This window comes from Phalangium opilio, unplaced genomic scaffold (genome assembly GCF_054372755.1).
Source record: "Phalangium opilio isolate 3A_F unplaced genomic scaffold, DU_Popi_V2 ptg000206l_1, whole genome shotgun sequence".
NCBI classification, from domain to species: domain Eukaryota; kingdom Metazoa; phylum Arthropoda; class Arachnida; order Opiliones; family Phalangiidae; genus Phalangium; species Phalangium opilio.
The window spans coordinates 295,996-310,191 of record NW_028324216.1 but is presented as its reverse complement, the minus strand read 5'-3'; the positions used below and the strand labels follow the sequence as shown (position 1 = coordinate 310,191).

Below are 14,196 nucleotides of genomic sequence, written 5' to 3'. Positions count from 1 at the left end.
CGCGAGATCGACCACCCGCGGAGTCCCGCCTAAATGTTGGTTTTTCTCGCCATCTAGCTTTCTAAATACGAAATGAACTTCAATTTTTTCCCCGCCATTTTTTAAATCGTAACCGCGCACGTGGTCGGTTGCCTCATTGACGATATATTTTTAGGCTTAACTGCCCACAATGTAATAATATGAAAAATAATGATTTTAACATTAAATACACAGAAATACAAGTATAACAAGACTTTATTCAATCATTTTTCCAACAAGTGACATTTTTTGTTAACCTAAGTGTATGAAATATTTGAAAAAAAAACTAAATTTAAGTAATCTAACGAAATAATATTGATGAAAAACAATTATAGGAAACCCCAATTCTAAATTTAACTTAATCCAGTAAAAAATTACTTCCATTTGCAGAGAATACTCTTATCCTAAAGCTTAAATTGAAATGAATTTCATATTTTTCATACCTAAATTGTAATGAGCTCGCGAACAGCCTTAACTATAGCCTTAGCGTTAATTCCGAACATATCAAGAAGGACATCCGGAGGTCCACTTCGTGGAATGGTTTGAACAGCCAATCTACGATGTATTACATTACGAGTAAGGGATAAGGCTGATGCTACAGCGTCTCCAATACCGCCTGAAACAACACAAAAACGGAATAGAAAAATAATTAGAGCCAAGGCTTAACAGGGTAAAGTGAAATAGAGCGTTAAGAATTTTAACCAAGGCTTAACAGGGTAAAGTGAAATAGAGCGTTAAGAATTTTAACCAAGGCTTAACAGGGTAAAGTGAAATAGAGCGTTAAGAATTTTAACCAAGGCTTAACAGGGGAAAGATGAAATAGTGCGTTAAGAATTTTAACCAAGGCTTAACAGGGGAAAGATGAAATAGTGCGTTAAGAATTTTAACCAAGGCTTAACAGGGCAAAGATGAAATAGTGCTTTAAGAATTTTAACCAAGGCTTAACAGGGCAAAGATGAAATAGTGCGTCAAGAATTTTAACCAAGGCTTAACAGGGCAAAGATGAAATAGTGCGTCAAGAATTTTAACCAAGGCTTAACAGGGCAAAGATGAAATAGTGCGTCAAGAATTTTAACCAAGGCTTAACAGGGGAAAGTGAAATAGAGCGTCAAGAATTTTAACCAAGGCTTAACAGGGCAAAGATGAAATAGTGCGTCAAGAATTTTAAACAAGGCTTAACAGGGGAAAGATGAAATAGAGCGTCAAGAATTTTAACCAAGGCTTAACAGGGGAAAGTGAAGTAGTGCGTTAAGAATTTTAACCAAGGCTTAAACGCATAATTACCTTCTGGATAATGATCTTCAACAGTGACCACGCGTCCGTGACAATTCTCAGCACATTTTTTGATACAAGCTTCATCAATAGGCTTAATGGTAAATGGATCAAGTACTCTGACATTAATTCCTTCTTTAGCCAAGATATCAGCGGCGGCAAGACCTTCGTGAAGAGTTACACCCGATCCAATAATTAAGGCTTGATCTTGATCACTCTTGCGGACGACTTTGCATTTTCCAATCTCAAAAACCTCATCATTAGGATAGAGAACAGCGGTGTTGGGTCTGGAAGTACGAATGAAGACAATTCCGTGGATGTTGGCGGCTAATTCGCAGGCACGTTCGCAAGAAACTGCGTCACTTGGGTAGAAAACAGTGGCAGTAGGAATGCTACGGAACATTGCGATGTCTTCTAAGGCCATTTGAGATGGACCATCTTCACCTAGAGACAATGAAAGGTTTCTAAAAGGTTATTAAACTGCGAGAAAAGGCTTAAGAAAGGTCAAAAATTAACTGAGATCGCGTAAAGTTTCTAAAGGTTATTGAACTCTGAACCAAGGCTTAAGAACTTACTAATATTAGGTCAAAAAAGAACCGAGATCGCGTAAAGTTTCTAAAGGTTATTGAACTCCGAACCAAGGCTTAAGAAATTATTAATATTAGGTCAAAAGAGAGCTGAGATCGCGTAAAGTTTCTAAAGGTTATTGAACTCCGAACCAAGGCTTAACAACTTTTTAATATTAGGTCAAAAGAGAGCTGAGACCGCGTGAAGTTTCTGAAGGTTATTGAACTCCGAACCAAGGCTTAAGAAATTATTAATATTAGGTCAAAAATTAAACTGAGATCGCGTAAAGTTTCTAAAGGGTTATTGAACTCCGAACCAAGGCTTAAGAAATTATTAATATTAGGTCAAAAAAGAACCGAGATCGCGTAAAGTTCTAAAGGGTTATTGAACTCTGAACCAAGGCTTAAGAAATTATAAATATTAGGTCAAAAATGAACTGAGATCGCGTAAAGTTTCTAAAGGTTATTGAACTCCGAACCAAGGCTTAATAACTCCTTAATACTAGGTCAAAAAGGAACCGAAATCGCGTAAAGTTTCTAAAGGTTATTGAACTCCGAACCAAGGCTTAATAACTCCTTAATACTAGGTCAAAAAGGAACCGAAATCGCGTAAAGTTTCTAAAGGTTATTGAACTCCGAACCAAGGCTTAATAACTCCTTAATAATAGGTCAAAAAGGAACCGAAATCGCGTAAAGTTTCTAAAGGTTATTGAAGTCCTAACCAAGGCTTAATAAATTATTAATAATAGGTCAAAAATAGACCAAATTTATACTGAAAAAGTATCTTACCAATTGAAATTCCAGCATGAGATCCAACACATTTAATATTGGCTTGAGAAATGGCACCCATTCGAAGTTGATCAAAGGCCCGAGTGAAAAAGGCGGCAAAAGTGCTAGCAAAAGGAACAGTACGTCCACGGCATCCGCAACCGATGGCAACACCAACCAAATTCTGCTCAGCAATATAACATTCGATAAAACGATCCGGGAATTCTTTACGGAATTTATCAGAGAAGGTGGAGTTCTTAGTATCACCGTCCATGGCTACAACTCGGTCATTTCCTTGTCCAAGTTTAACTAAGGCAGCTCCGTAAGCGAGACGAGTGGCAATCTGAAGATTGACCCTTAGACATTAGCAGGATGTGGCCAAAAAGGGTCAAGGGTTAGAAATTAAAAGGGGGGGGATAATTACTTTTTCGCCTAATTTATAGTTCGGAGGGGAAGAGAGCTTAATATTGCTGATATCAACAACGGGGGCGTCATCCTTTAAGGGTTTCTGGGGAACTAATTTAGTTCGTTCTTTATTAGTCATGATTTTACTAATTGCAGCGATTGACGGTTCGCTCTTATCACCCAAAGCTTTTCCATGCCAATTTTCGGCATCTTCGATACCTAATTAGTAATTAAAGAAGGTCGAAAAGTAATTAAGCTCCGGTAACCTATTAATAACTTAAAATTAAATTAAATTAAATTAATCACAATTAAAACAAAGAAAAGAAAAGATAAGATAAGATACGAACCAACAATTCCTTTTCCTTTGTACGTCTTCGCAATAATTGCAGTTGGTTTATCCTTGACCTGAGCGGCTTCATGGAATGCTTTGCAAATAGCCTCAATATCGTGTCCATCGATAACGTAGGTGTTGAACCTGTTTGAAAACGGGGAAAGAAACAGAAAAAATAATTACAATGAATACGTCTAGACTAGAACAGGAAACTTATTTCGTAACTACTCAACTAGGTACGAGGGGTTGGACGTTCGGCATTTTAGTGTACGGGATTTTGAGATTTCAAGATTTTGACAAAATTTTGAGATTTTGCCCCAGATTTGGAGATTCTGACTCAGATTTTAGAAATCTAGTCCAAGATTTTAAGATTTCGGGATTTTAAAGGAGATTTTCAGATTTTGAACGCGATTTTCAGATTTCGAAGAAGATTTCGGGATTTTGTTCAGGATTTTCAGATTTTGAAGAAGATTTCGGGCTTTGGAACAAGATTTCAGATTTTGAGGAGATTTTCGGATTTCGATATTTTAGGATGAGATTTCGGGATTTTACGTTAAGATTTCGGGCTTTCTAGATTTTAAAATTTTTAGATTTTGACGCGAGATTTTAAGATTTTTAGATTTTGACGCGAGATTTTAAGATTTTGACGGGAGATTTTAAGATTTTTAGATTTTGACGGGAGATTTCGGGATTTCGAGAGAGATTTTAAACAGATTTCAAACGAAGTGTACGGGATTTTGACAAACATCCGACCCCTCGACTAGGTAAGTGTTTAAATTACAAAAAACCAGGATATTGAGTAAAGGAGGGGGAAAAGGAACGCTAAAAAATGTTAGGAACAACAAATAAGTTACGTAATCTCACCCAAAGGCTTCCAATCTATCCTTGTAAACATCCATTTTGTGCTGGAAAGCGGTGGCTTCACTTTGACCCAAACGATTGACATCGAAAATGGCCACTAAATTATCTAGTTTGTAAACTCCGGCAAAGGACAGTGCCTCCCAGATTGACCCTTCAGCGGATTCACCATCTCCGATAACGCAGTAAACGCGATAACTACGTTTTTTTTAAAGAGTTGATTAGGTCTACTAAAAATAGGCCTAAAGGGGGTCAGGACTCTAGAGATTTGTACCTAGCTTTATCGAAGTATTTTCCAGTGTAGGCCATACCGGCGGCTACACTAAGACCTTGTCCGAGAGAGCCAGTAGCCACATCAACAAAATTAAGACGCTGGGGGCGGTTTAAGTATGATAATTATGGTTAAAACTTGATAATAATTTAGGTCTAAATAGTTTAATTACGGGGGTTGGATGTCCTTCAAGGTCAGAATCAATTTTACGTAAGTTGTTCAAGTCCTCAAGTGGGAATAGACCAGCTTCGGCCCATGCCGCGTATAGGATTGGCGCAGCGTGTCCCTAATTTTTTTTTTAGACGTAATACGATGTTTTTAGGCTTAATCTCGCATGAATAATTAAGGGGGTTGTTTGTTTATAATTGCTAGTTTATACCTTTGATAAGACAAATCTATCGCTAGAGGCATCCTTAGGAGTCTTAACTTTGTATCTCATGGTATGGAAAAATAGAACAGCCATGATATCGGCCATTGAACAACATGATGTCGGGTGCCTTTTGTTATAATATGTACATAATTATAACTAATTATCTTGAATACAACACTACTTATATAATTAAATATAAATAGCGTGCAGATAAGTGTTGCCAGACGTTTGTAAACGCGATTCGAACGGTATCTATAGACAGCGTGCGGACAAGTGTTGCCAGACGTTTGTAAACGCAATTCTAACCATTATCTATAGATAGCGTGCGGACAAGTGTTGCCAGATATTTGTAAACGCGATTCGTACCGGTATCTACAGATAGCGTGCGGTAAAGTGTTGCCAGATATTTGTAAACGCGATTCGTACCGGTGTCTATAGATAGCGTGCGGTAAAGTGTTGCCAGATATTTGTAAACGCGATTCGTACCGGTGTCTATAGATAGCGTGCGGTAAAGTGTTGCCAGATATTTGTAAACGCGATTCGTACCGGTGTCTATAGATAGCGTGCGGTAAAGTGTTGCCAGATATTTGTAAACGCGATTCGTACCGGTGTCTATAGATAGCGTGCGGTAAAGTGTTGCCAGATATTTGTAAACGCGATTCGTACCGGTGTCTATAGATAGCGTGCGGTAAAGTGTTGCCAGACGTTTGTAAACGCAATTCGTACCATTATCTATAGATAGCGTGCGAAAAAGTGTTGCCAGACGTTTGTAAACGCGATTCGTACCATTATCAATAGATAGCGTGCGAAAAAGTGTTGCCAGACGTTTGTAAACGCGATTCGTACCATTATCAATAGATAGCGTGCGAAAAAGTGTTGCCAGACGTTTGTAAACGCGATTCGTACCATTATCTATAGATAGCGTGCGGACAAGTGTTGCCAGACATTTGTAAACGCAATTCGAACCACTATCTATAGATAGCTCGCGGACAAGTGTTGCCAGCGATTTGTAAACGCAATTCGAACACTATCTACAATAGACTGCAACGCGTTTAGTTCTGTTCAATTCAGATCATACAGTTTCAAACTTGAGACGCTCTCACAAATTACTGGCAACCCTGAAGCACGGTTAACGTTCAAGTAGGGGGGGGGAGGAAATTTTTCTAGCCCCTTTGATGCACATAATTTATAATTAAACGCTTAACACCCTAAAACTGAATTATTTTGATATAAACTGCCTCACAAAGAAAACACCCGAGATGGGAACTTAAAATTTAAGATGGTGAAAACTACGATAAAAATTTGACAGACAAAGGCTTACTGATAAAAAGGGACCGGTTAGACTAATTCCATAAACGCGCAAAACATTAACTTAACCTTACCCAGAGTTACTGGCATTAGTACACGATATACTATGAATCCTCAATCGATTTGCTACATCCTTTAACTTTTGCAAAGTATCAGAATCAAGTGCAGCAACGCCCGGCATTTCGACTACCTTATCTTTAGCTAGTCCCGGTAAAATATCAATCAATCGAACTACACGTGTTACAACTACCGCGGCTGAGACGAGAATGTGCTAAGGAGAGCCTAGCCGGCTTCTTTTGTACTACGGGAAATAATCTCCCAGAAAGACCACGTGGCTTAAACTCAGCATTTTGATTTGTTTTCCAGTAATAAGATACTTTTTATTGCCAAGGCCAACGGGGCGATGATAAGAGACTAACTTCCCTAGTCCCTACCCGCTGATGTATCCTGTAGGCCTATTTTTCGTCTACTTTATAAAGTTTGTTTCGATAAAATACACTTTTCAAGATAATAATGGAGGGTTTTTCTTTGAATAAATTCACGTCAAACAGTTTAGACAAAAACATTTCAAAACTGTCCCGATTTTGAGTGTTTTTTCAAATTAAATGTTTTTTAAAGGAAAACGCCCTATTCATTTGATAAAAATATTTATTTCTTAGAAAGTAATTTAGGTTAGTGTACGTGTCAATGACCCAAGCTGACCAAAAGGCAGTACTTTCGTAACCACGATTTTTTTGCAAGCCTGTTATGATAATTAGCCTAAAAAAGTTTCCAAATATTCTGGAGGGGGGTCATTAACGAACACGCGATGTGTTTTTAAATTGCAAACTTGCAAAAATTATATATTTATCTCGGTAATAAATTAAAGATTTTTGTAATTTGGCATTAATTATCATCTAATTAATGTCTATTAGGCTTTTAGATATTTTCACTAAAGGGGGATAGAGAATATTCCTCCCCTCTAACTCAGCTTTCACTTCAGTGCAGTGTTGTCAGGCAGTTCGTAAAGTACTGATTGCAACTGAACTGAACTGCCACTACGCAATCTTGCCTCTTTACAGTTTTTTATACACTTTTACACTAATTATAACTTTGCGCAGTAGGTGTTTCATCAATGTATTAAGATTTTAGTGCACTAATTTATATTTAATTACCATAATTAGGCCTAATATAGCGCATTCAAAACACGTAATGTAAAGTCAGCATGAGGCCCCTTAATTCATAATTCGAATTTGATTGGTTCGATTACATCACGTGGGCAATAAAAAAGCACCGGCTTCACGGCGTGTTACCCGGATAAGCCAAGGGTTAAAAAATATGAATTTTTTTCAAGCTTACCCGCTATTGCTCGCATTAGTCGAGCTTATGCTATGAATTCGTAGCCTATTAGCGGCATCCTTGAGTTGTTGAAGTGTTTTAGCGTCAGGACGATGATAAGACATGTTTAAAAAACTACAAAATATATTTCTAAATATTAAAAAATTTAATAATCCCGGTACTGCACTTAGCCCTAGCTCCGACTTCCTACAGAGAGAGACGCGGATGGGATCGGACCAATTAAAAACATGTATTTGGCGTGTTATGCAATTAACAGGTGGCGTTGGCTTACATAATAATAAATTGCTTGAAGTGAACTGAACTGAACCAAAGTGAATTCAATAGCGGCGGGAAATTTAATATTCCATTTGTATTACCTGTATATTTACAAAATTTGTTATCTCGAACTTACTAATTTCCTACCTGCAATCGTTGTTATCAGCGAGAACGCTATAGAATATCATGAAATAATAAAGATAACGTTTATCTTCAGCCGTCATAAGCGCAATAAAGGCTTCTCACAGAAGGATATTTATTTTAACACTGGATTAGGGATAATCCATACTTTCGTTTCTTTAATTAAATATGACTTAATTAAAATGCGGATTAAATTAAGTAACTCAGCATTATTTTTGGTGATTTGGTGTTTAGTTCCCGTCATTTTATGCCTAAAAGAAATTGAATTTGCCGAAGAAATACCTAGCAATGAAACAGTGGAAACTAAGATCAAACAAGAAGACCGAGGCTTAGGTAATGTACATTATATACCACAATTTACAGTTCTTACGTAAGAACCAGCCTAATATTATTTGTTTTTACTTTTGCAGAAGTCAAATTTCGTATAACACCTACTAGCAATGTCTTTTCGGGCCAATACGTGGTGTTAACGTGCACCATAAAGTTCGGACATTGGTATAATGAAACTATAGAATGGTATAAAGATACGGACGCTTTGCCCAAAGATGACATTACAACAGATTATAATCCTACCATGATGGTTATGACGCTAATTATCCAAAACGCCAATGTAAAGGATTCTGGAATGTATGGTTGCGAAGTCTTTACCAAACATGAAAGGCTTAATGCTCGCGCCACGTTGAAAGTAGTACAAGGTCCAAAACCGTCAAGTCATCGTCATAACAGACAATTAAGATTGGAGGTAATTTGCAGGTATCGGAAAGAATTGCACACAGGACAGCGACTGCGTTTCACAAGTGAGAGCGTACTGCGACGATGAAGGTTACTGCAGATGCAGAGAAGGGTTTGTGCAGTCGAAAACTACTTGCATCGGTAGGTCCTTGATTAGCAAACTCAATCCATTTATGTCCCTGACCCAACTAAACTTTATCCTTAGTTCCCGCAAGTAGCAAAAGCCAGGAGATCTACAAGGCGGCGATGGTTGCATTGGCCTGCTTTATGGTTACCATTATAGGCCTATTTGTCATGTTCTTATGCAACAAGTACTTATAAAATATTTATAAGCTACTTAAAGGTATCAGACTTTATTTACAATTTTAGGTCATTTTTACGTCGTGGTTCCACGTCAACGCCATTGGATGACCTGAGCTCTAGTCGAAGATCGAGTGACCTTTTCAATGTCGCTGAAGGACTTGCCGCCATGAGACACGTGGACAAACCTCCGACGTACCAACAAGTAGTCGCCCAAGAAATAAGGGTCAGAGGTTTACCCCCGCCTTCTTACGCCGAAGTAGCTCCAACTTTCGATACGACAACAGTCCAACGTCCTACATTGGCCATAAACACGCATCGACCATTGACCAGAATTAACAGGACAGGCTGGCCAAGAGACCAGGACTCCAACTTGGAACCGGCCATTTTAAACCTTAATTCCAGTCAAGTTCTGGAACGACACGCTGATAGGGGCCATATAAACTTAGCCAGAAGTTTGTCCAATGGGACATCTGGTTCCGTTAACTCTGCATTTGTTTCTGATGCCTAGACACAACCATATTCTATATTTTTTTAGTTTAATGTCTTTTAATTTTACAATCACCGAATTGTACTTGAATAAAATTGCGGTTACAATAACCTTGAAGTGACCTTTGAGAAAGGCTTACAATACTTTTCTTTCAAACCTATTAGACCGTCACCTATGACCTATAAGTCAAGAAATTGTACAGGTTCTACGTCAAATCTTGCAGTTAGCCAAAGATTTCGCGGATAAATTTAAGCTTTAGGTCATCATAACCTTGAAGTGACCTTTGAGAAAGGATTACCGTTAATTTTCTTTCAAACCTATTAGACAATTTGACCTATGACCTATAAATCAAGAAATAATTCGACTTCTACGTCAAATCTTGCAGTTAGCCAAAGATTTCGCGGATAAATTTAAGCTTTTGGTCATCATAACCTTGAAATGACCTTGGCACAGGCTTACCGATAATTGTCTTCCAAACCTCGTAGGCCTATTTGACCTTTCAGTCAAGGTTATGAGGAAAAAATTCAGCTTTTACGTGAATTCTTTCAGTCCCATAAATTTTATAGATAATTTAAGCTTTTGGTCATCATAACCTTGAAATAACCTTGGCACAGGCTTACCGATAATTGTCTTCCAAACCTCGTAGGCCTATTTGACCTTTCAGTCAAGGTTATGAGGAAAAAATTCAGCTTTTACGTGAATTATTTCAGTCCCATAAATTTTATAGATAATTTAAGCTTTTGGTCATCATAACCTTGAAATAACCTTGACACAGGCTTACCGATAATTGTCTTCCAAACCTCGTAGGCCTATTTGACCTTTACGTCAAGGTTATGAGGAAAAAATTCAGCTTTTACGTGAATTATTTCAGTCCCATAAATTTTATGGATAAATTTAAGCCTTTGGTCATCATAACCTTGAAATGACCTTGGCACAGGCTTACCGATAATTGTCTTCCAAACCTCGTAGGCCTATTTGACCTTTCAGTCAAGGTTATGAGGAAAAAATTCAGCTTTTACGTGAATTCTTTCAGTCCCATAAATTTTATAGATAATTTAAGCTTTTGGTCATCATAACCTTGAAATAACCTTGGCACAACTTACCGATAATTGTCTTCCAAACCTCGTAGGCCTATTTGACCTTTCAGTCAGGTTCATAAGGAAAAAATTGGCTTCTACGTCAATTCTTTGTTGATAAATTTAAGCCTTAGGTCATCATAACCTTCAAATGACCTTCATCCACTTACTTTATATATTTTAACGGAATTTCTCTACAATTCATGTACTTTACACTTAAAATTGATTCAATGTATATTATTTATAGCAAAAATAAAATTATTCCACAACACAATTTGATTAATTAATTTTGATTTAATGAGACAACACAACAAGTTAATCAGTACTTTATTTTGGAAAAAAAATTAACAACTTTTTTTTAAAATGATTTTATCATATACTTACAGTATAATTAATGAAATAAAAACTAATTATTTAGTTTTAACAATGGAAATGGAAGTGCATTAAAAATTAAATATTTACTTCATAAGTGCGTTAATTGTTTATTTTCACTTAGAAAACAAAAAATTAGAGAACTACAACGATACCCGTTACTAAGAGAGAAAACTATGGCAGATTTAATTACTTTGCAATGCAATTAATAACGTAATTTTGGGGTTTTAATCTTTGCAAATTTATGCAAAGAACAGTTTTAAAAACGTGTCGTATTTAGGCCTATAAATTAACCAATTTTAGGTATGGAAGACGTTTTAGGTTTAAACGATGGTTGACTATACATAAATATGGAGGCGATAACCAAACACGCTCCGATAAAGAATTTCCACGTTAAATTAAAGTCAAAGGCGTAAATTGAAACGACGCAAGACAGAACAATAGCCATGGATGTCGCGAAACCTTTCATTATATTGTCAGCGTGTTTAACAACCATAGCTACGACTAAACCCCCTACAGCTTGCAACAAAATAACGAACCAAACAAGGGTATCGTAACCGTAGAAGAAACCCTTTTCGTTAACCTCCGTATAATCAGTTAAAAAGGTCGTTACTAAGCCAATAGGAATCGAAAATGTGCTCAGTTGAACGTTTCGAATCCAAACGCTTATGTCACTTCCTTTTAAAATCTTTTCAAAGTAAACTCCGGCAAACCCGGACAGAAAACAAGCGGCAACAATGGCCGTTAACCCTAAAATCGGGTTTTGTTCCCTACCAGAGGGATTGGTTTGTTTGGCGCCAATTTGGGCCACTTGGACCAACGCTACGCCCGAAAATAAGAGCAGCAACGCTACCCATTGAATGCCAACCAGTTTTTTACGTAGCATAAAAACTGATAGAATAGCTGTCGTTAGGATTTTTAGTTGATAGGTTACCTACAATGCCGCGATAGAAAAACAGATGCGTCAACAACTGTGCAAATATGTTTGGGCAAGGAGGATGTATAAGAGGGTAGACTCAAAGTCAGAGAAAATGAACTTAAACTCCCCATAGACTAGTGTCGTTAGAAAGGGGGTGTAGACTGTGTATCCCTCCCTCTAGGCGGGCTCTTGTAAGAGGGGATACTGTCAAGGATAAGGGAGTCAGATGGATTGGAAATGATGATGGGCGACCTGCGGCACCATATATCTCCCAGTGTACCTCGCGCACGCCCCTACCCTTCCGTAGGCGATTGCTAAGTGCTGCCGCGTAGCGCCATTTTATTTGAATGAGAACTAGCTTCTATTTTTGAGATAGAGGGAGCGTCCTTTTCAATTTCGTCCGGCACGACCCTACCTAACCGCTGGGGATGATGGGAGGACTATGGTGCCGTAGGTGGGGGTACAAAGGCAACGCTTAAGGTATGGGGGTTGCCACTCCATTACTCTCTCCTTCAAGATACTGTACGCGACTAGAAAGGGATGACACCGAGCTAAAAGATAGCAGGGCGTGACGTTTGCATAAACTACGTCACCACAACTGGCACTACTCTATTCCCAAAACTGTACTGTACGCTCCGCTCCCTGGTTACAGCGACCCCCTCACGGCAAGAGAGCGTACATTCTGGCGCATGCGCTCTAGAGTCATGAGCTTGTTTTTAATTTTCAATATTCCTAGTTTCCAAGCTACCACGTGACGCGCGCCTTTACCAAGGGCTTGCGCAAGTGCAACTTCGATGCGCGCCACCGTATGCAGTATTTTTTTTTACCTCCCCCTTTCCACAACGCGTCTCCCCTCTTATACATCCTCCTTGGTTAGGGCTGTTATAAAGCTCGCTAGATTGAACAATATAACAACCCTTCGGAAAAATATCTCTAAACTAAATTACCTGACAGGTAGCTGCGTCTAAATGAGTAGCTGCTACATAAATTAGGTTATTTTGAATAACATAAATCATAGACGGAATGGCAACCTACAATATGCAGTTGAAAAGAACTATAAAGTTTTCACCCTAAACTCTGAGCTTGTCTATTTCTCCCGAAATTCTCCTACCTTAAAAGTATCTAGAGGTTCTTTAACAACGGTACTATGAAGTACAGAAGCCCAACGTCTTGTTGAACCTTCCTCAATGTAAACCATCCCCAAACAAGTCAACAATTTTAAGATTTCAGACATAACAACTGCGGTACTTGATATAAATAAAACTTTCTGCGTTCTCGCCATTCTCATGGTGAGATTAAGAGCAGCATTTTGTACAGTTAAAGTGACTAACGAAGTGTATTTTAAGATGGTTTGTGTTTCTATTAACAAAAGAAGAAAGTGGTCTTAAGTTCTTAAAGGGGGGGTGCTAAATTAAAATTATGTTAATTAAAGACATAATTACGTTTATGAAACTGTTCAGCTAGTTTTAGACCAGGATAATTGGCAGTCATTTTAGGATCCATAATAGGAATTGCCATATGATTTTCCGAAACCATTACAAACTTATTCTCAGGCTCGTTAAGAAGACTGAGTAGTTGTTTCTCAGATTCAGATTTCATTCACTGTACATTAATATTATTTATAACTGAGGGTAACTAATTTCTTTATCTATATTCACTTCAAAATTTAAACTAACTTTGTTACTAAACGAGATAATTAAATTGTTGAATATTCTAAGTAACATACCACTATGCAAACCAAATCTGGTTTTAAACTTTGAATGGGCAGTTTTATAAAAGGGGATTCAAGGCTTTATTATATTTAGATATGAGCTAACGTTGTCAAAACAGTATATAAAGAATTGAGGCCATTAGTAACTGTACAATAATCAGAGAAAAGGTACCGGTTAGATGCTCCGCGTGATACTAAAATTTGTCCTAGACCTTTTTTGGTCTATCTCAAATTATTTCCGAGAATTTTCGCTAAGCCTTGGTTAGTTAAAACCCGCGTACTCCGTAGTGATTATTTACATTAAATTTACCAACCCATTATAAAATTTGGTACTTATAAATAAACTAATTATCACCATTTAATAAAAAGAAGCCCTGTAATTCTTACGATTCCTTTGTTTTCGTTGACTTTCATCCAACGATTCCGAGAAAAAACTTCAAAAACCCGTACTTTCCCGGTTCCGCGAAACATAACACGTGTACATCAAACTAATAACAAAACCGGACTTTGCACGAAACTACGAAAGAAAACAAAGTGGTGAGAACCACCCCTCACCTTCGCAGTATACCTCAAAACTGAGGGTAGCAGACAGAAAAAGTGACAGAATACAGAATTAACCATTGGCTAATAGCAATCTGTCACTATGGAGTAATATTACAGAAGATCTTCCCAAAAAACTATGAATTATTTAGGAA

At 37.6% G+C, this 14,196-nt stretch overlaps 3 protein-coding genes across 5 annotated transcripts; 1 reads left to right on the top strand and 2 right to left on the bottom strand.

The window, feature by feature from the left end:
- Positions 1 to 216: 216 nt before the first annotated feature.
- Positions 217 to 7,641, bottom strand: LOC149621358 (transketolase). 2 transcript variants are annotated; one of them, XM_089853829.1, is made up of 10 exons: positions 7,506 to 7,641; positions 4,869 to 4,986; positions 4,662 to 4,775; positions 4,493 to 4,590; positions 4,225 to 4,416; positions 3,377 to 3,504; positions 3,049 to 3,248; positions 2,646 to 2,967; positions 1,303 to 1,734; positions 217 to 634 (listed from the first exon to the last, which is right to left on the bottom strand). In XM_089853829.1, exons 1-10 carry the CDS (start codon positions 7,607 to 7,609, stop codon positions 462 to 464), a joined length of 1,881 nt encoding a protein of 626 aa, XP_089709955.1. In that variant the 5' UTR covers positions 7,610 to 7,641; the 3' UTR covers positions 217 to 461. The 2 variants fall into 2 exon arrangements, with proteins under 2 accessions (XP_089709955.1, XP_089709954.1); XM_089853828.1 differs by lacking the exon at positions 7,506 to 7,641 and adding an exon at positions 6,242 to 6,592.
- Positions 7,608 to 9,533, top strand: LOC149621357 (uncharacterized). The gene is made up of 6 exons (XM_089853842.1): positions 7,608 to 7,761; positions 8,136 to 8,234; positions 8,312 to 8,596; positions 8,655 to 8,774; positions 8,839 to 8,944; positions 9,003 to 9,533. Exons 1-6 carry the CDS (start codon positions 7,608 to 7,610, stop codon positions 9,442 to 9,444), a joined length of 1,206 nt encoding a protein of 401 aa, XP_089709968.1. The 3' UTR covers positions 9,445 to 9,533.
- A 1,276-nt stretch (positions 9,534 to 10,809) lies between these two features.
- Positions 10,810 to 14,095, bottom strand: LOC149621356 (UDP-N-acetylglucosamine transporter-like). Of its 2 annotated transcripts, none has more exons than XM_089853845.1 (5): positions 13,857 to 14,095; positions 13,233 to 13,392; positions 12,902 to 13,149; positions 12,738 to 12,821; positions 10,810 to 11,805 (listed from the first exon to the last, which is right to left on the bottom strand). In XM_089853845.1, the coding sequence occupies exons 2-5, from the start codon at positions 13,387 to 13,389 to the stop codon at positions 11,161 to 11,163; spliced, it is 1,134 nt and encodes a 377-aa protein (XP_089709971.1). In that variant the 5' UTR covers positions 13,390 to 13,392; positions 13,857 to 14,095; the 3' UTR covers positions 10,810 to 11,160. The 2 variants fall into 2 exon arrangements, with proteins under 2 accessions (XP_089709971.1, XP_089709970.1); XM_089853844.1 differs by having other exon boundaries at positions 13,889 to 14,095.
- Between the last annotated feature and the right edge of the window lie 101 nt (positions 14,096 to 14,196).

Coding starts and splice junctions, on each gene's coding strand:
- LOC149621357 (XM_089853842.1), top strand. CDS start 7,608: ATGTTTAAAAAACTACAAAATATATTTCTAAATATTAAAAAATTTAAT. Junction 8,597..8,654: donor CACGTTGAAAGTAGTACAAG/GTCCAAAACCGT, acceptor GGTAATTTGCAG/GTATCGGAAAGAATTGCACA. Junction 8,945..9,002: donor GTCATGTTCTTATGCAACAA/GTACTTATAAAA, acceptor TTACAATTTTAG/GTCATTTTTACGTCGTGGTT.
- LOC149621358 (XM_089853828.1), bottom strand. CDS start 6,348: ATGCCGGGCGTTGCTGCACTTGATTCTGATACTTTGCAAAAGTTAAAG. Junction 4,776..4,868: donor ATAGATTTGTCTTATCAAAG/GTATAAACTAGC, acceptor AAAAAAAATTAG/GGACACGCTGCGCCAATCCT. Junction 1,735..2,645: donor TCATGCTGGAATTTCAATTG/GTAAGATACTTT, acceptor CATTGTCTCTAG/GTGAAGATGGTCCATCTCAA.
- LOC149621356 (XM_089853845.1), bottom strand. CDS start 13,389: ATGAAATCTGAATCTGAGAAACAACTACTCAGTCTTCTTAACGAGCCT. Junction 12,822..12,901: donor AACCTCTAGATACTTTTAAG/GTAGGAGAATTT, acceptor TGCATATTGTAG/GTTGCCATTCCGTCTATGAT. Junction 11,806..12,737: donor TAGACGCAGCTACCTGTCAG/GTAATTTAGTTT, acceptor GCGGCATTGTAG/GTAACCTATCAACTAAAAAT.